This window comes from Hyaena hyaena, unplaced genomic scaffold (genome assembly GCF_003009895.1).
Source record: "Hyaena hyaena isolate Hyena2069 unplaced genomic scaffold, ASM300989v1 scaffold_26, whole genome shotgun sequence".
NCBI lineage: Eukaryota > Metazoa > Chordata > Mammalia > Carnivora > Hyaenidae > Hyaena > Hyaena hyaena.
In genome coordinates, this window is record NW_024080658.1 from 1,132,793 (window position 1) to 1,153,500 (window position 20,708).

The following is a 20,708-nucleotide window of genomic DNA, read 5'->3' on the forward strand; positions in this document are numbered from 1 at the left end:
CCCTCCCTTCTCTTTCCCACTTCCAGAAATGTAGGGCTCATCAGCTAGCAAGGAGGTTGTCCAGATTTTTTTTTTTTTTTTTTAGTGTCAAGAAGGAAGAAGAAGGCACTCTGATTGACTGACGAAGGCTAACTATGGCCCTGCATGCTTCCACGTGCTTTATAGGTGTCCCTCATTCCTTTCTCTTTCTGCTTATAGAATAGAATGTTGGTGGGGGGGTAAGAGTTTTTTTTGTTTTGGGGAGGGGTTGTTTTTTGTTTTTTGTTTTTTTGCCAAGGAGAAGACTGTTTAATGCCGATGTGTGTTGAAGTGGAAGCATGATTGCCTTAGTTCTAAGTGATCTGCATCTTACAAATTACTTTAAGCATCTCTGTGTTTTACACATTAACGCAGCTCCCATTCAACTACGTGCAAGAAGATAGTTACACGGTGCGTTAGTGTTCTAGGACTGTGGTAACAAAGTGGGCACAAAGTGGAAAACTTAAAAGGACAGAAATTTAGGGGCACCTGGGTGGCTCAGTCAGTTAAGCATCCGACTTCGGCTCAGGTCATGATCTCACGGTTTGTGGGTTCGAGCCCCGCATAGGGCTCTGGGCTGACAGCTCAGAGCCTGGAGCCTGTTTCAGATTCTGTGTCTCCGTCTCTTTCTGACCCTCCCCTGCTCACGCTGTCTCTCTCTCTCTCTCAGAAATAAATAAAACATTAAAACAAATTTTTTAAAAAGGACAGAAATTTATTCTCTCTCAGTTTTGGAGGCCAGAAGTGTGAAATCAAGGGGTTGGCAGGGCTGATCCTTCCAGAGGCTTTGAGGGAGAAACCACAACACACCTCTCTCCCAGCTTCCGGTAGTTGCTGATCTTTGGCATTCATTGGCTGTGGATGGATCACTACAGTCTCTGTGTCCATCTTCGCATTTCCTTCTTCTCTGTGTGTCTTTTCTGTCTCTTAAAATGACATCCCATTGGATTTAGGACCCACTCTAATTCAGTGGATAGTTAATGAGAAAAGGATGTCAGCACCCTCCTTATATGAATTATTTCTGCTAAGATTCTATTTCTAAATCAATCCCATTCTGAGGTTCTGGGTAGACATGAGTTTGGAGCAACAGTATTCATTCTACTATACATGGTGAGCTTCTTGGGGACAGGGGCCATGTACTCTATGTGCCTCTATGGGACCCAGCACCTGCTAAGCACCTGTGAGTGTTCTCGAATACTCACCAATAGGCACAGTTTGTCTTTGTGTCCTTGTATTAAGAAATCACCACATTTCCATCTCCATTTTGTGACTCAAGGGATTTACTAGGATTTTCCGCTTCCATATGCATGCCTGTCACTTTATTAATAGCATAGCTAGGAAAGAACGAACTTGCTTATATGTGCCCATATGTGCAGACAGTTCACAAGCATTATGTTCACTAATACAGTTCCTTTTCCCAGTTACTGAGCCAACAAAAGAGTCTTAAAATGCCAAAAGTGTAAATGACAACTGCTAACATAAGGGTTTACAAGTTCACAGAGCACTTTCACAATCACTATCTCATTGGATGCTGTAGTAACCTCTGAAGGTTTTATTATAACTACCTCCATTATAATCATCATTATCACTTTTTCATCATCATTCTCATCATCACCACCACCACCCTTACTTTATAGGGGAAACTCAAGACTCATAGAAATCATTTAACCTATTTGTGGTCAGTGAAGGAGTCAGGATTTTTAATTGTATTTGACAACCCAACTCAAGGTGGTTTAAGCAGAAAGGGGAACATAGGAGAAAAATACAAAGATATGCTGTGTGTCAGGTATGGCTGGATTCAGGACTCTCAGCTCTACTTTCCTCAGTGTCGGCTTCATTTGCCGGCTGCCCCTCGGTCCATGATGTTATCTGATCCTTCGGTATATATGATGAGGGGGAAAAAATCCATCTCCTTAACAGTTATTCCTCTGGGAATCCTGGGCCTGGATCTCCATGACTCAAATTAGATCACACCTACAACCCTCACACCATTGAGCCCCCAAACCACTGAGGCTGAGAACGGAGGTGTAAAGCCTGGTGCCAGAATGGGGAAATGGAGATGGGGCAGATGGAACCACAGATGGTCATAAGAGAGGATAGTTCGTAAATGACAGAGCTTGGACTTGAGACAAGGTCGTGTTAAACTACAGGCCAATCCACCTGCTCTTCCCCACCTCCCCCTTCACTGACATTCCAATACAGTGAGTACACAATGGAGACGTAGAACAAAAGTCAGAAGATAGAAAGCAAGACAATGAAGTCTCCTTTCCAATCTTTTCCTCTTGTCACTCTTTCCCTGCTCACTGAACCCACCTAGAAACACTTCCCAGCATAGTCTCCACACTTACAAGCATTTATATGCATCATTTTTACATCAGTGGCATGACACCACTTTCGCTCTTCTGTCCCGTGTTTTCACACTTTCCTTGTGCAGTTTCGTTCCCTGACTTTAATGACTTCAGCTACTTGGCCACGGTAGCATTTTCACACACCTTAATTTTGCCACCCTTGAGTTTTTCTTATTTTCCTTTTCTTCCTCTCCTACCTCCTCCTTCCCCAGTTTCTACTTCATGTCTTCATCTTTAGTTCCTGTACTTTTACAGATTGATGAAGTGATTATTGGAGTTGAAATTGCTTTTAGAAAATGAGTTTTATGAAATATTTGAAAATGGTTCTTTTGGGAAATGCTGTCAGCAAAATATTCCAGAAAGGTAAAACAATTTCCCATCTGCTTTCATCCTCGTGGTTGCTGGTTAGTTTAGGTAGCAGAGAAAACAAAGGAGCGTCAACAGACATTTGTAGCTCTAGCGATGGCTGCAAATCTTAGCAACTTGTGCTCTAAAACATGAGCCTGGTGTGACCGTTTTGGGTAGAACAGAGCTAGCTGGGATAACAAGGGAAGTGTTATCAGGTTTGCTCCAAATCATCCAAGATCTTGCAGAAGACTCATGCTGCTCTTCCCAGAGTTATACTTTTTCCATTCCAGGATGTTAGAGATTGTCCTTGTATGACTTTTTATTTTTCCTGGGTCTGGACTTTCAAGTCCAAGTACTCTGAAAAAAGAGTTAAACCAAAGCCCACCCAGGAAAACTCTTCCTGCCACATGGGGCCCCTACATTTGGGAAGACTATTCATGGCCAACTAGAACTGATCAGACCAGCTTGGCATTGTGGCATCTCATGCATATGTTGTCTCAGTTGATCTTTCAATAATATGAAGAGGCAAGTGTATTGAGCCATTTTATAGATAAGGAAATTGAGGCTTAGGGAGCTCTTCACAGCCATCAAATTTTAGAGCCAGACTGAACCCAACTCCACATGCTTCACAGCTATTGTCTGGCACATGTGCTTTAAATTGGTGGGAAAATAGGCCTCTGAAGGAAAGTAGCCAGCCCAAGAATAGAACTTCTTTCTTTGTCCCTTCATGCTCTCAAAAGTTCAGTGCATGGGATCACATTTTGACAAAATGAACGTCAGTGACAAATCAGGCTAAAGTACATGTATTTGAGGTTCATGCTCGCTCTCTCTCTCTCTCTGTATATATACTTATCTCTCTATATAAATCTATCTATATATATATTTATCTCTATATATAAATCTATATATATATATAACTCTCTCTATATATATATATATTTATTTATTTCTCTCTATATAAGTATATATATATATATATATTTACAACCTGGTCTCCACCCAGTGCTCTACATATAATGATGGAGGCTGGGTCATAAAATGATGGAGGCTCTACGTATAAATGATGGAGGCACAGTTCCTTCTTGCTGTCTGGGGGAAACCAGCTACCATGCCATAAAGATACTCCGTAGCCTCTGCAAAAGCCCATTTCATGAGGACCTGAAGCCTCCTGCCGACAGTCAGATGAGTGCACCATTGAAATGGAGCCCCAATCAAGCCTTCAGATGCCAGAGCCACTGCTGACATCCTGACTGCAAATGCACAGGAGCCCTGGAACCCGAACCACCCCACTAAGCCACTCTCAAATCCATGCACCTCAGAAACCGAAATCACAAACATTTGGGGTTGTCAGCCACTTAGCTATGGGGACAGTTGTTACACAGCCATGGATAGCTAATGTGCTACCTGGGAGCCCTCTGTGGTGCTGCCTTCTGATGACACTCAGCTCTAGGCACAGCTCTATAGAGGGCTTGAACTTGGACTTAGGCCTGCCATGGTCCTTAATCCATATAATTTATGGTACATTTAAAGCATATGCCCAAACCTCAACCTCTGGAAACGTTTTGACCATAAAAGGCCACAGGCCTATGGTGCCCTCAGTGTTCTTTCTTGGGGACTTTGAGACTGCTTGGAGGAGTTTGATTCCCCTTTTGGCATGTCGTCCCTGGCCCCTGAGAACCTTGGCAACCAACCAAGCTCAGAGCTTCTTCTGATGAACCGTAGAGTAGCCTCCCACAAACTTGAATTGCATCTGATTTACCTGGAGGTGATTCCTGGGCCCCAGCCCCTGAATTCCTCACTCAGTGACTTCAGGGTGGAACTGAGAATTTGCTTTTCTAGTAAGTTCCCTGCTGCTGCTGCTGCTGCTGCTGGTGTGCTGCACTTTGAGGACCACCACTAAAAGCAGGGGGCCCACTACTTTGCTCCAGAAATAGTCCGAGATCCTCCCTGTACTTCAGGCAATGACCACAAATGAAGACAAACAAAAACTCCTACGTTTTGACTGAGATAAAAGTAATCCGGGGTGATGGAAATCCGAATCATGGTGATGTTGGGGGCGGGGAGGGACAATAATTGGAAAGGGAGCATGGAGGGGACTTCTGGGGAACATGTAGTGATCTGTTTCTTGACCTGAGTGGCGGTTACACAAATGTATCCCCTCTGCAAAAGTACGTTTGAGCCGTGCACTGCAATTTGTACACGTTTCAGTCTACATTATACTTAAAAGGTTTACTTAAAAATTAATGACAAGAAATGCTGTCAAAGCCTGGGAGAAACAGGCCTCCACATCATTAGCCAGGACCTTTGTTTACAAGTCAGCTTTCCTCTGCGGGCATGCTGGCAACCCAACAAAGAAGATACTCTTGGTTTCCTTTCTTTCACTGGCATCGTTTGTGTATGAGTGTGTGATACCCAGGGAGGGGCAGCTTCCCAAGCCATCATTTGTTTAAAAACAAATCCAGGTCTTCAAAAGGAAATATTGCGAATGAAATACATGCAGGTTCAAATTTAGAGAATAACCAATCATGTTGGAATAATGTGAAATGCACGTTGAGGGACGCCTGACTGGCTCAGTTGCTGGAGCGCACAACTCGATCTCAGGGTAGTGGGTTTGAGCCCCACATGGGGTGTGGAGACTACTTAAACATAAAATCTTTAAGGGGTGCCTGGGTGGCGCGGTCAGTCGAGTGTCCGACTCTTGATTTCCTCTCAGGTCATGATCCTAGGGTGACGGGATCAAGTCCCACCTCGGGCTCCACACTGAGCATGGAGCCTGCTTAAGATTGTCGCTCTTTCCACTTATGGGGATGAGCACTGAGTGTTATGTGGAAACTAATTTGACAATAAACTATTTAAAAAAAAAAAAAAAAGATTGTCTCTCTTCCTCTACCCCACTCCCCTGCTCATTTACTCTCTCTATATGTAAAATAAAAAATAAGTAAAAGAGAAAATCTTTAAGAAAAAACAAGCCAAGTACCTTGAACTCTCATTAACACTTCTTGAGAACCCTGGCTGGTATTTGGTTACATAACTTTACTGAAGCGTAAGACCTTTGGGCAAGATTTACCTCCCATTTCTTTGAAAAGTGCCCAAGAGACATGAGATTTTTTTTTTTCTTCTGAGTGAGGACAATTTTCACCTAAAGAATTCCCTGTTTTATCACAGAAAACCTTTGGAGTTTTAGTGAAGAGTCTTGTTTTGCAAATTTTTGATCAAAAAAATGCTAATTATTGCTAAAACTCCCCCAGAGACGTTCCACTTTCTAAACCATTCTTTTTCTCTAATTTAAGTTTATGAGTAAAAAGGTTTACTCACTCTAAAAGTTTGGTTTCGAATGTAAACGAGGCCAGGTTGCATTGGGACTTCTCATTTTCAGGTGATCTGCAAAATTGTTACTTTGAAACTCCGGAACTAAGAGCACTGTTGAGCATAAGAATGAGAATGGAGGGCTGGAGAAGACAAGGGGGGGCTCAGACAAGGGGGCCTCACCTACTGGATGTGGTCCAGTCAAGAGGAGAGACACTGTAATACAGTATCTAAATTCATGGACTTTTGAGCCTAACCAACATGGGTTTGAATCCTAGAACCACTGTGTGGCCTTGGGTAAATTCTTCCTCTCTCTGAACAAACTTCAGTTTTTATTCTCTGTTACATAGGATTAATAATATCAGTCCTGGGGATATTAGGAGAAATATATTTATAAATAGTAAATATTTGGGGTGCCAGGGTAACTCAGTCAGCTAAATGTACAACCCTTGGTTTGGGCTCACTTCATGATCTAATGGTCTCATGAGTTCGAACCCCATGTCAGGCTCTGCACTGGCAGCGTGGAGCCTGCTTGGGATTCTCCTTTCTCACTCTCTCTTCCTCTCCCCTGCTTACACTGTCTCTCTCTTTCTCTCTCTCTCTCTCTCAAAATAAATAAGTAAACTTAAAAAATAAAAACAATTAAAAATAGTAAATATTCAATGAATGGTAGCATAATAATGAAGGGATGAAATATTAAATGGATCATTTTTATTCAATTTGAATTTCCCAATCCCTACATCTTTCTGATACAAGCACGAGTGTCAAAGTATTTATTTGCATGTATACATGAATAAATAAATGTGGGAGTTTTTCTCCTTTCAATAAAAATTATCTGTCTTAATGATTATAGGTGTGAAAGACACAGTAATGGCTTCCAGAAATTTGAGATGGCAGTGCAGAGGGAGCACTGTAACTACCAGGACTAGCTGGAGGGAGGGCTTTGTGGTAGTGGAATAGTCCTGTGTAGCCCTCTCTTCTCTCTCTCCTCTCTCTCTTTTCTTTCATTTTTCTCCTTTCCTTCCTTCCCTTCCCTCCTTCCTCTCTCTTACCTTTATCTCCTTCCTTCCTTCCCTGTTTGACTTTAAATAGAACAGCTCTTACTGCCTCTCTCTCCCCAGTGTTACCCCTTCCTAGCCAATTCATTTCTTCAATACACGTGTCTGAAGATAAGTAGCAGGTAAATGCGCCACAGACAGGGTCCCTAGGAGTACAAAGTGTGGTCATCTTTGATGCTTCAGTATTCACAATCAGTACTGAGCAGGATTAAGAGTGTGACTAGATAATTCAGTCTCCCTCCTGCAGGGGCAGCAAGGATGTGAGTGTACTATTAAAGTCCTCTGTGGATTGAGAGGTAAAACAAATTAACATCAGCTCATAGTTTGGAAGTTTTGATAGGATACTATGGATAAGTCAGTCAGCTGAATAACAGGAAATCTAGGCATCCTTAATTCAGGTGGTTGAATAACTATGTTCCCAGGTTCCAGACCAATGCCTGGGCACTCAGTAGATGTTTGTGGTTGAACAAATGAGTGCATGAATGAATGATGGGAGCATTAAGACACACCATGTGAGACGGACAAAGTACAAAAGTAAAAGTAAAGAATCGATTCGCCTTTGTGGCTCAGACTTGACAAAGTATGATCTACCAGGAGACATTCTAACCCTTCTCTCTTTGCTTCTCTAGGCAGCTTGAAATTCACTCTCCAGATGCTAAGCACACGGTGATTCTCAGGAGCAAGGACTCAGCCACCGCCCAGGCCTGGTTCAGTGCCATCCATTCCAATGTTAATGACCTGCTGACCCAAGTGATTGCTGAGGTCAGAGAGCATCTGGGGAAAACAGGCATTGCTGGGAGCCGAGAGATCAGGCATCTGGGCTGGCTTGCAGATAAGGTAAGGAAAATGCCCCCCTGGTGATAGTCATTTTCCCCACGGATTCCCCAGCACCTGTTGCAGCCGTGAAGTCATTGCCTTGTGCCACACGCTAGTTCCCTCATTCATAAGCTGCTTGGACCTCTTGTCCATCTCCACCAGGTTTGCTTTTGTGCTATTCACGGGGCCTGTGTCTTCATCGGCTCTGATTCCCGCAGATAGAGTCCAATACATTGCAAATTGCAGGTGGCCAAAGATTGTTGAATGGATGAATGAGCTAACTGAGTGGATGAGTATTTGATTGTCACACATAGCAAGGTCAGGGAAAATCAACTCAAAATGGAGCTTTTGCCTTATGAGGTAAGGAAGTTGCAAATGTTGCTTTAAAGGGGAGGGGGTTTCTGTGAGTTTTCATGAACCTGCTTATTAATAACAAAGGTATATTTACAAATAAGAGCAATTATAACAGCAAGGAGTCCTTAGCAACTACCAGCAACTCTTTTGACATATTATTTTATATTTTATCTGCATTCTTAAGTCAGCAGGCCCTAAATGTCATCATCTATGAGCACTAACTTTTGTGCAAGGCATGGCGCTAGGCAGGAGTGGAGGGAAGTATATAAGGATGAATCAAGATTTAATCTTTGTTCTCGGGGAGGACAGCTAAAGTGGGAAGGACCTGGGGTCATGTTAACAGTGTTCACTCTAATTTCTTTTCCCAAGTTACATGATATGTTGAAAATAGTAAAACTCACTTTGCGGCAATCTCCTGGGAATTAACCCTTCTCTTCATTTCAAAGGATTGAGCCTTTGCCATTATCCCCATACCTGATTGCTGCCCCTTGAACTTGACCTTGAGTGCTCAGGAACACTGAGCTTTTGGAACATTCTGACCTCCCAGTGACTCACATTGTAATAGGTGGTAAATGGGAATAATGATTGTTGCAGTAAGCAGCCTTCCTGCCAGTGAACCATGTCATCTGAGAAGGTCCAGTCAAACAACGCTTGAAAATAATACTTGAACACAGCATTCAGCTGTTTTCCACCATTGTCCTTTGTTTGCACAAGTTCTTGCCTGGGTCTCAGCCACAAAATTCAACGTAGAGTGGGTTGTTTGATTTGGTGTTGTCCTCCCCACCCACCCAGATTTCAAAGGTTGAAAGGGGCAATGCAGGTGGTGGTAGCCCCCAGGGAATGATAAACAAAAACCACAGGTAGTCTCTCTTGATCTTCTAGGCTGGGGTTCTCAATGAAAACAATACTGCAGATCTGGATGACATCATTTTAGAAGTCATAGTCTCTAACACTCTTTACTTTTTACTTCCTCCAAATGTGTGGGGGATCTTGCCATTGCAAGTGACAGAAAGCTCAACTCAGCTTAAGCAAAAAAGTGGTGTATCACTTGATAACTACAGTGTCCAAGGATCAACTTCAGGCATGGTGGGATCCAGGGATCCAGACAATGATATTAAGCCTGCTTCTCTATCCTTCTGCACCCTGCCCACTTCATTGGTTTACACTTAGGCAAGCCCTTGACCTTAGTGCAACAATTCTAGGCTTGTGCCGTCCCTTACAACTCCTTGTTTCCCTGAATAAAGACCTCTTTGCCCCCAACAGAAGATTGGGACTGAGTTTCCTGAGATTAAGCCTGATTGAACAGATTTAGATCAAATATTGAGTGCCGCATCGTGCTGAGATCAGCCTCATCCAAGCCATGTTCTCTGAGACGTGAGGAGAGGTGGTTCTCTAATGGACAGTGTGGCTGCTGTGCAAGGAAAAGTCTGAATGGATTTTGGAGAAGTCAGAGCAACAGACTTTCACTGTCCAAGGAGAAGAGGATTAGGATGAAAGAGGTCCTCACTTAGTTAGGGGTCTGAATAGACTGACAGATGTCTGTACATTTCAGGGTCCTGGCAGGAGGTGGACCTAAAAGTGATGGTCGGAAAGGGTGCAATGAGGAATAATTTGTAAGGTGTGGCCAAGGTAAGGAAAACCAAGAAGAGATGGAGAAGCACTCTAGACTCAAACAATGGCATGAGGCCACTACCATCCCTTAATCTGAAATAACAAGGAAAAGGAGCAGTCACCTGAAACTACCAAGACTTGCAGCTCTAGAAAAGGGCCACCGTCAAGAGCCGTGGCCTTTGAGAGGGAAGCACATCCCTGCAATCCCTGCTCACTAATCTCTTGCTGATGTCTCCCACTGGCTGAGGCTGACGGGAAGCCAGAGGCAAGGGAGCCCCATTGATGCACTCTGACAAGGTCTGTCTCCGAAGGCACAAGCAGGGTGGAAAAGGGTAGACTGGACCCGGAGGGGCAAAGAGAACTGCCCAGCACACACATCTCTCCACCTTCCAAGGAACTGAGATGCTCTCCACTCCTGGAGCTTCTTTTCTCCATCTCATTCAACATGAACTTCATTACCATTTGGATGCCTAGAAAATGGAACTGCATCATTATTAATGATGTTGAAATTTTTTCCAAAGATTCCATTTTCTCACTTATCAGTTGTCTGCTTATCCAAAATTATCAGTAGACACATGATAGGCATTCCCATGGAGCAGTAATAAAGGCTCCTAAAAAGCCCTTTTTGTTTTTAGAATTGTATTGTTTTTATGATCTAATTTCAGATAACCATTACAGATGTTTCTTCAATTGCATTACACACTGTGTTCCTAAGAGCGGTAATGACTTACCATGGACAATTATCAGAAGAAAGAATATCTTTTATTGCCTTCTGCTTCAAAACTTTTCAAAGATTACCATAGATCAAGTCCTAGGGAAAAAAATCCAAGCTGGAATCTTTTTTGATTAAATATTTAATACCGAATCCTAGTGTGGAGGCATACAAACGGTTTTCGGCAAAATGTTACAATGAATGGCAAATCCTTAATACCGTGGCCTTCTTATGTTATCACAAATATCAGAGAATTCACTTGGTATTTGTAAAGATATAAAGTGTGATCCTATATATATTCAGCTGTACTTTACCTTAAATTGATGTCCTTTGTCTTTTCCTATACTATTAATCTTTAAATTTGTGATTAATGACAGCAGCTCTGTGACAAGATTTTGTACATTTTAATTTAATTTCAAGTTTTCAGAACTGGCATTTACATGAACTAAAATAATACAGAACAACAAGAACTTCCCTTAAAAAAATTTTTTATGTTTATTTTTGAGAGAGAGAGAGAGAGAAAGAAATAGAGCGCGCAAATGGGAGAGGGGTAGAGAGAGTAGGAGACACAGAATCCAGAGCAGGGTCCAGGCTCTGAGCTGTCAGTACAGCTGATTTGTTAAGTAGGGAACCTTCATACATAATAACAGAGATAAGGGACTCTGAAGTAATTGCTAGGGACCAAGTGTTTATGTCCCCCAAAATCTGTATGTTGAAGCTCACATTCTTAATATAATGCTGTTTGGAGGTTGGGCCTTCTGGAGGTAATTGGGCTTAGATGACATCATGAGCGTAGAGTGCCATGATGCCATTTGGGGGGGAATGAAGAGAGAGGCCAGAGCCCTCTCTCTCTACCATGTAAGGATACGGCAAGAAGATAGCTTTCCAGGGCCTAGAAGAGGGCCCTCACCAGAACCCCATGTTGGCACCCTGATCTTGTACATCCAACCTCCAGAACCATGAAAAATAAATGTTTGTTATTTAAGTCACCCAGTCTATGGGATTCTAACAGCCTGACCTATGACATTGATCTAAACCAACCCCTTCTTTGTATTGATGAGGAATATGGGACCCAGAGAATGGAACATGTTTTATCTAAAGTCATGTTCCAAATCAAGACACAGGAATAACTAGAGAGTGGGACAATGTGATACCCTTATTTTTTTTTTTTTTCATTTAATTTTTAAAAGAATCCACCGCAGCTCATCCACTGCAATTGATTTTATTTTTTTCTTAAACTCCGTTAGCCATTCTCTGGACTCCCTACAGTATCAAGGTCAGCACTGGGCCAACAGTCTTTGAGCTAGGGATAGGGACAGGTCCTGTGCTGCTTTCCCTGTAAGTACCATCACCTGTAGATGGGTTAGGTGTACCAATGTGGTCTTTCCCTTGTGCTTTATCTTGTCATCTTAGTTTGCAAACTATTTCTTGTCAGATTAAAAACACAAAAACACAACACAACATAACAAAACAAACAAAAACCCAGTTGGGAGTTCTGAGATGCAGATTCAATTCTCAGCTTTCCTCATTTCTACTTCTGATTTTTTAAAATGGGAACATTTATATAGCTGTGCCTCCCCAGGGCGTTCCTAAAGGAAAGGAAGTTGGTAATTAGAATTTATTGTGTGCCTAGTCTGTCTCAAGCTATGTGCTTTAAATAATTCCTTTCCTGTGACTCCAGCTTAGAGAAGTTGAGTAACTGCACCACTCTAGTAAGTGGCAGAGACAGAGTGTGAGCCCTTCTTTCTAATTCCAAAGTCCAGAATTTTCCACTAAGCTGAACTAATAAAAGGACCCAGGGAACATGTGTCCATATATGTGAGACCACCAGAATCCAGTGTCAGAGCGATATCACATACCAAAAGCCAGGTTTGAGAACTAAGAGACTTGTCAAAAGAACTATTCTTTATTTGTCTTTATGAAAATAAAGGTTGTCTTCATCAGTTCAGGCTGCTGTAACAGAGTGCAGTAGACTGGGAGGCTTATAAACAAAAAGTTGTTTCTCACAGCTCTGGAGACTGGAAGTCTGAGATCCGGGAGAGTTGAGTACTGTGAAGCCCCCTTTCTGATTTATAGACACCCCCTCATGGTCACTTCACTTGGCAGAAAGAAAGTAGCTCTCTTCTTATAAGGACACTAATCTTATCATGGGGGCTCCACCCCGATGACCTAATTACCTCCCAAAGGCCCCACTGCAAATACCATCACGTTAGGAGGGCTTTGCCATATACGAATTTGGAGATGGGGGATTGGAAGACACATTCGGACTGAGCGGGGAAGCTCACATACCAGGATAGTGCAACACTTACTAAAATCTTTTCTGTCCTATTGACTTCCATCCTGATCTTGAACTACTTTCATTCCTTCCATGACCCTAAAAGGAAAAACAAACAAACAAACAAACAAACACCCTTGAGAAGAAGAGATTCTCTCTTCTCTGTTCTTCTTGTGTATTCTTGACTATGTCGATCAATTACACCTCCCTGGTTGATCCCTGCCTTGATACTTCACACAATAATCCTCTGCTCTACTTCTCTTTCCTCCTCTTTTGTACTACAGAAGCCCAAAGAACAGGTCCAACAAAGACTGAAATTGTATTTGATAGGACAGGTTAGGAGACTAAAATACACACACACACACACACACACACACACACACACACACGAAGTTGGCCTTGCTTTGAGTGTTTCCAATATCTATGAATTTCAGTTATCATGGTTCAGGTCAATATCCCCAGTCTCAACAACATGGTTCAGATTTCAGTTACTATGGTATATTAGCTGCAAGTAATTTTCATTAAAAAAAAAAAAAACCTATGTAAATAGCTGATGTGTATCAGATTGTGACCAATCACATGCCTTCTCTCATAATCCATGGGCCATGTGTCACCTCATATCTGTTCATTCACACATAGACTGCAGAGTGGGTAGTTATGTTTCTGCTTTGTCTCCTGATAATAAATCTATGACCTTTTATAAGAATGGATAAGAGAAAGAGGGAGATGTCCAAAAAGGGTGAAAGTGCAGTAAAATGAAAAGTGATAATTCTGGAAGTGAGCTTCCCATCAAACATAAATGGAATTATGGAAGAACCAGCTGACCATGAGAGTATAGACGCCAGGACATTCAAGAGACTCCTGATATGCCGCCAGAAGTCAGTGATATACCCCAGACAAAGTGAGAAGCTTCACAACAGGGGAACTTTCAGAGATATTTGGCATCACTGAAAGTAGAAAGGATAAAATGTTGCTGGCTGATCCAGACTTAGAAAGGAGTAGGACGGCTTGTCAAGGCATAGAAAAGACACTCACTCCAAATCCCAAGTCATGTGACGAGGAGGCAAGAAGCCTTTTTCACACTTCTCTCAAGTTTTTGACAAAGAATAACACATTTTCATTCTTGATCTTTCTAATGGTTTAAATGATTGATTACTAAATAAATATGTTTTATATTACTATTTTTTCATTTCCCTGTATGTTTACAACCAACAGTAAGACAATTTTTAATGTTTTAATACAACATGTTGAATTTCCAGAGACCAATCCTAATTTTTCCAAGTGATTGAGATCACTTAGTATGGTTTCAGTTTGCAGTCTTTTTTATTGTTCAGCACTGCTGTTCAAAGGCAGAACTGCCTGTCTCTCTGTCTATCCATCTCTCCCTATATCTGGTTATCCACTCATTCATCTAGCCTATCAATCAGTCCTTATCCATCCTTCTCTCTCTCTCTTTCTCATTCCTCTCTCCATCTATCCATCCACCCAGCTCTCTATCTGTCCCTCTCCATCTGCCTCTGTCCATCACCCACCTCTTTCATAGTCATCTCTATCCATCCACCTCCCATCTATCTCTGCCTATCAACATATTTTTCCGTATATTGTCACATAATTCACTAGACCATCACTAATTTTCAGTTCCAACAATAGCAATTTATTCATCCCCTGAAATTCCACATGAATATAAACAACCGAGGAATTTTATTCTGTAGCAGCATTGCCCAGTATCTTAGAGAGGAATCTCAAATGCAAATGTAAAATAGCCCTGGCCTGAGTAACACAGGCTGCGAGTAATCAAGATCTTGACAGTGTAATTAAGGGAACGATATTTCTGGAGCCTCTGAATATATCAGCTCCACCATCTGCCTAAAAATCACCTATGTGGGAATTTCCCACCACTTCTTCCAGGGAGAAAATAGTCTCTGACCTGAGGGAACTCCCATCTGATAAATAGAAATAGAAATACCGTCCAGGCTACCCCACTTGCATCATCCCTAAATCAAGACTGTTTGTTATGCTAGGAAACACAGACTGTTAATGCAATTAAGTGCTAATGGGCCTGTTGTGCTAATTTAAAAGGCAGTCATCAAGTTCCTGAGTGAATCACCTCTTAGATGGAACAAGATGAAGAAAACTGGCAACGGCTTGGTTATCTTCCTGTTAGTCTTGCATGACAAGTGTTTAAAGTGTAGGTGCAAGTGTGAAGGGGACTCAAATTGGCCCCATCTTCCATTGTCTCAAAACTCAGGGATCAAAAACTGGGGTGGGTGGGTGGCAGAGAGGCAGCCATAATGGAAGTGTGAAACTATGCCTGCTTTTCTGCATGACTTTACAGTCCAGGATAGTACCAAGAGTCATTGTCAACAAGGTGGACACATCAGTACTGCCCTTGTAAAAGAGACGGGGCACGTGCCTTTTGTTCTTGTAGGCCGATCCCCACAAATTCCTATGAGCCCTACCTGATCTCTTTGGAGAGCTTTGTAGAACCCAAGATGGAAAGCACCCTGTGCCTAGTTGTGTGGCCAGCAGACTCTGCTAAACTGTATCTTATTCATCATTACAGATCCCCCTTTCTTTATGAAATAGATCTCTTCCAGAAAAACTCCCTCTCTTCAGTAAAGAAAAAAAAAAGATTTTCCTATTGATTTCCATTATTTGATTATTCCGATCACCTCCTGTTCACCCCCTTGGTGAGGAATAGACCTCCCTCACCCTAAGCAGGAGATGGCAGAACCCATGACACCCAACCTTGGACAGAGGAGCCCTGGACAGTGGCTCAGTAGCTGCATTTACTCAGAGCCCGGGAGGCTGCTGCCAAGCCCTGCAGGGCCATGTAGGTTTACTAGAGGACAGAGGGAAGCCACGGGGACTGTGGGACAGGCCTTGTAGTAAGAAGCAGGTGAGATGCTCTCTGGTTCCCATGGGAGTATGAGGTTGGCTTGTTTGAATCATTCTGCAGGCTGTCAGGGAAGGAACACCCATTAGGGGAAGGATGGGGGTACAGGGAACTGGGTGGTGCGCATATCAGATGAGAGCAGGAGCCTTGTGAGTCTCAGAGATGTCAAGGCAGCACATGGAATTTTAGCCCTTACAATGCACTGATCAGTGTCATAGGATTCTTCAGAAGCCATGTCAGAGATGGAGATTCCTTGGGGAAGCATTTACTGAGAGAGGACACTTAGGAGAAACCTGTAAACCAATGAGTGAAACAAGATACGGGGGGATTGGGGGGGGGGGACCTAAGCAAAGATGTGGTATCAGCTAGAATCCAGCCTCATCCTGATCCCACAGGGGGTTCTGGAGCCTGAAGGGCAGCACAGAGCTCCACACACACACACACTCCACCTTAAGCTGAAGAGTTGGGGTTTTATACCCCTGTGTAAGTCAGCCACTGGCTGTGGACCACTTTGTAGGTAAGGAGAGACCACTCCTGTTTGCCTGGGGCATTGTCTATAGAAAGAGAAGGTTTAAGCTGTGGGTAGTCATTCTTCACATCAGGTGAGGGTTGAATGTTCCACCTAGAAAAGGGAATTTTGGCAGAGGACCAACCATATCTAGTGTAATCACTGGTGTGTTCACATGGAGAAGAACATTCCAGCCCATGTCCACAGGGTCTTCAAGTGGCAAGGAGGTACAGATAGTAGCCAGTTCTGTGACACTCAGATGATTATGCCACCACCTAGAAGTTTACTTTTATTTACAACTATATTCGAGTTCTAGTAACTCACCCCGGCATTTACTCATGACATTCTCCCTCACATCATAGAAGAATTGTTTTTAATGCTTTGAAATTTCCAGTGTCATTTTCAGAGTCCCTTTGCACCCTTACATTTTTGGCTTGGGCTTTTTATTACTTCTAATAGGACTAGGCTGTGATATTGCCAATGCAATGCAAATTAACATGCTTCATTTTTAATCCTGAAACTCATTCAAATTGGTATTTTCAGGTTTCGTAAGCTGAAACAAAGTGATTAGGTTTGAAGTCCTTTATTTTATTTAGAATTGGGAATAGAAAAAGATGGATCTAGAATTCTAGAGTCTGATTTAAGAACATCCATATCGACATATGGCCTTGAGTCAGGATGAAAGTCTTTATGGAGGCTTAGAGGTCAAGTGGGACTCTCAGAATTACTCTCACTCAGTTCCCTTTCACGATTCAGAGACCCTAAAATAGCCCTTGATCTGTTTTGCCCTGCAGGTTACAATCTTATAGAGAAAAGAGACAATTTCTTATCTCGGCCTGTTGCTCCAGTGCCTAGACAGGGTCTGGGAAATAGTAGGTGGTTAATCTGTTTGCCAAACAAGTGAGTCAGTACACTAATGGTCTCAGCTAGAACATGTATTTCCCGTTACCAGTAGGCACTGGAACAGATTTCTCTGGGAATACAGTACAATCTCACTTTGTATGTTCAACATGGCTTTGTTGGAAGAGGAGAGGAGTGACCCAATCACCTCACCCTCATTTCTGTGTTCTCAACAATCTTCTTTGCACGGGAGAATTTTCAGACCATACACTTGGTGTAACTTAGGGATTTCCTTACTTCAACATGTCAGGCTTCTCAATTTTGAGTGAGATGCAGGTGTGATGGTCTTTGAGTGCCTTTATGTTTTATGAATTTATCTCCCTTCATTGTGAAAAGAACACTAGATTAGTAGTCAGAAAATGAGGACTCTAGGCTCAGTGGGCTCATTGCTGTTTTGTCCCCGCTAAATAACACAACTCAGATGCATGCCTTACTTATTCCATGGGTTCTAAGCATCAGATTCTTACAGTGCTTTAGAGCCAAGAGGGACAGAAAAAAATAACAGAATATGAATTGGCAATGTTATGTGACTTGACCATAATCATGAAGCTAGTTTGCATGAAGTGTGAGACTAAAATTCATGTCTCTCTGATTTTCAGTCTAGGGCACAATTTGCTCCATCCTTTGCACCTCACCATCTGTGCAGTGTTGTAAGAACAATTCAGAATTATGCAAGTATACAATCCCTTTATTGCTGTTTTGCCATTGGGGATTGTGGGGTCTACTGGTCTGGAACTTTGGTGAGATCAGAGGTGCAGATAGAGATTGGGAGTACCTTCTACAGAGGAAGATCAAAGGGTGGAAGAGATATCTGGAAAAATAAGAATGAAAGAGTGAAACCTTGCAGAGAATCAGGAGGAGAAGACTAGATGAGGGTTGGTTTCTGGTCATGATGACCCATTGGCCACAGCCTCTCCTGCCCTAATTATAATCGACAGCTTCCTCTTGTCCTGAAAGACTTCTAGAATATCACTAGCAATGATTATTTACTTGTCTGTCAGATGACTTTATTTTGGCTCACAAAACATGTGGCTGTGTAGTTCATCTACCTTACCAGCCTCCCTCTGCTACCCCTTCCTCACCATTCCTTATCCATTCTCTGTTCTGCATATAGATGGACTAAACCTCATGTGAACCATACTCTGTTTGATTCTTGTCAGTTGCAGGTTCCCTAGTTTCCTTCCTATACCTCCTTTTCCCTAGTTAACTGTCTACCTTAGGGCCACTTTCTGCTCATTAGCAATAATGGGTTTGAAAGGGAAAAGTGCAAATTGGAAAGGGAGCCAGTCTTTATCAGAGCCAATGGAAAAAATGTGTCCAGGGACTCCATCAGGGAAGATAGAACATGTAGCCATGTCTGGGCTTCACAAAAACTTAAGATGAACATTTTGTTTTGTGTACCAAATCTCCCAGCACAGACACAAAACATAAAGGCAACCTGAAGTCAATAGTGTTGGTTCTCAGAACACAAAAGTCCTGTGTTCTATGTGTGTGTGTGTGTGTGTGTGAACATAGTGGACACTATAATTGTATAGATCTTAACTGTTGAATTCAAGAACCAAGTATTTTGGCAAAGATGGTTTGGGGGCACCTAGAAATAAGGCTGGAGTCAGAAAACATCCAATAAGGACCAACTGACCGAATGTGTCAGAGGCAGGGAAGGTGGGCAGAGTTGTGGTGCTGGAGGATATAGAAGGGAGAGCAGAGCTTCGGATGGGGACCTACCTGGATTTTAATCCCTGCTTTGTTATTTACTGGCTCAGTGACTTTAGGCAAGTTTGTAAAAGTCTTTGATCTTTTGTGTCTATAAAAAAGACATTAATACTTACCTCAAAAGAGAATTTATATGGCTTAAGTGAAATATTGCATGCCAGTGTCTGGCACGGGGCCGGGCACATAGCAGGCACTATGCTGAAAGCAGCGCATGGAGGCAATCAGCGCTCCGGCTTGTGCATTGAATTGGAAAGGTAGCTCTCTTTTCTCTCTTCTAAGCAGTAGTTTTGAAGTGGGATTTGTACAGAGGCCTTTAGAAACCCCCAAACCTGTGAATGCTACTAAACTATATAGATATATTTTCTTTTATTAAACACAGTAAAAAGGATTTGCATTGGTCACTTCTTCAAAATACTGACTTACCTGTGGGGCCTAGAGCTACCAAATCAGTATTCTATTGTTTAATTTATCTCTAACTTCTGTCTTCTGGCAGAAAACTATCACTTTCATAATCAGCACTACCATTTGGCTTTTTAGGCCATTTTCCAAAAAGAGACAGAGTAAGAGTGTACGTATACGGTGTGTGTGCTGTCAACAACGTTAAGTGAGAGAAGCGCAGAGCCGCACCGACTGACGGGCCTGTGGAGGGCAGTCAGCCCACACTTCCATAGCTGCAACCCTGCCACAATTACAGATGACTGCAAGTCACCAGCATTCAGGGTCACGCACGGTGACAACTGTATTAAATCCATGAAGGCTAAAGATCTACTGTATGTGGTAGAGTTAAACCTGGGTAAAAATATATACTCAATAACAGTGCTATCAACATTAGGAAGGGAGAAAGAAGAGTAGAAATTGTGGTTTCTAGATGGGAAAAAACAGATTGGAGTTGGTCTTGAAAGAGTGAAAGGATCTGGGGCACCTTTGTGGCTCAGTCAGTGGAGTGTCTGACTTCAGCCTCAGGTCATAATCTCCTGACTAGTTGGCTTCCAGCCCCGCATCGGGCTCTGCACTGACAGCTCAGAGCCTAACACCTGCTTGGGATTCTGTGTTTCCCTCTCTCTCTGCCTTTAACCCACTCACACTCTGTCTCTCGCCCTCTCTCAAAATAAATAAACATAATACATTTTTTTAAGTGAAAAGATTTGTATTTGGCTTATTTCTGACTCTCACAAAGAAATTCCTTAAATAAAGGAGCTTAGTAAGTGATGCCTGGAAAGGAGGTGATATGTATAATTGATTGATTGTAAATCAATCTCAATTTCCCCATAAATAGAATGTAAAATTCATATGTAAGTATAATTTTAACTAAGACCCTATTATCAAGCTTATAGAGGTAATTCCGTATTTGACCAACTATAAATTATAAAAACACCTTTCTTTCTTTAAAGTTTTTAAATATTTATTTTTGAGAGACAGAGAGAGACAAAGCATGAGCTAGGGAGGGGCAGAGAGAGAGGGAGAAAGAATCTGCTGCAGGCTATAGGCTCCAAGCTGTCAACACAGAGCTTGATATGGAGCTCAAACCCACGAACATCGAGATCACGACCTGAGCCTCAATTGTACACAACTGACTGAGCCACCCGGGCACCCCATAAAAACACCTTTTTAAGGTTTATATAAACTTAATTAAATAAAGCAATGTAAACAAATGTATAGAAATGAATTTCAAGCAAAGGCATAAAGTAATGTATTCATAATTCTTGTTTTTTCTTTTCCTTAGAAGAGATCAGAAGTTGAAAGAACCAATATCTGTAGGAAATTTAGCTTCTTAATGACTTTTGTAGAAACTGATCCTTAAATTTATATTTTGTTGTTTTCTCCATTTTATATTTAAACTTTTCT

The 20,708-nt window shown here is 42.2% G+C and overlaps 1 protein-coding gene across 1 annotated transcript in view; it reads left to right on the plus strand.

The window, feature by feature from the left end:
• SNTB1 (syntrophin beta 1) overlaps window positions 1–20,708 on the plus strand; it is a 222,810-nt gene that overhangs the window by 125,089 nt on the left and 77,013 nt on the right. Inside the window, exon 3 of the mRNA XM_039227227.1 lies at window positions 7,708–7,915. Coding sequence (XP_039083158.1) covers window positions 7,708–7,915 — 208 coding nt within the window. The remainder of the gene's footprint in view (window positions 1–7,707; window positions 7,916–20,708) is intronic.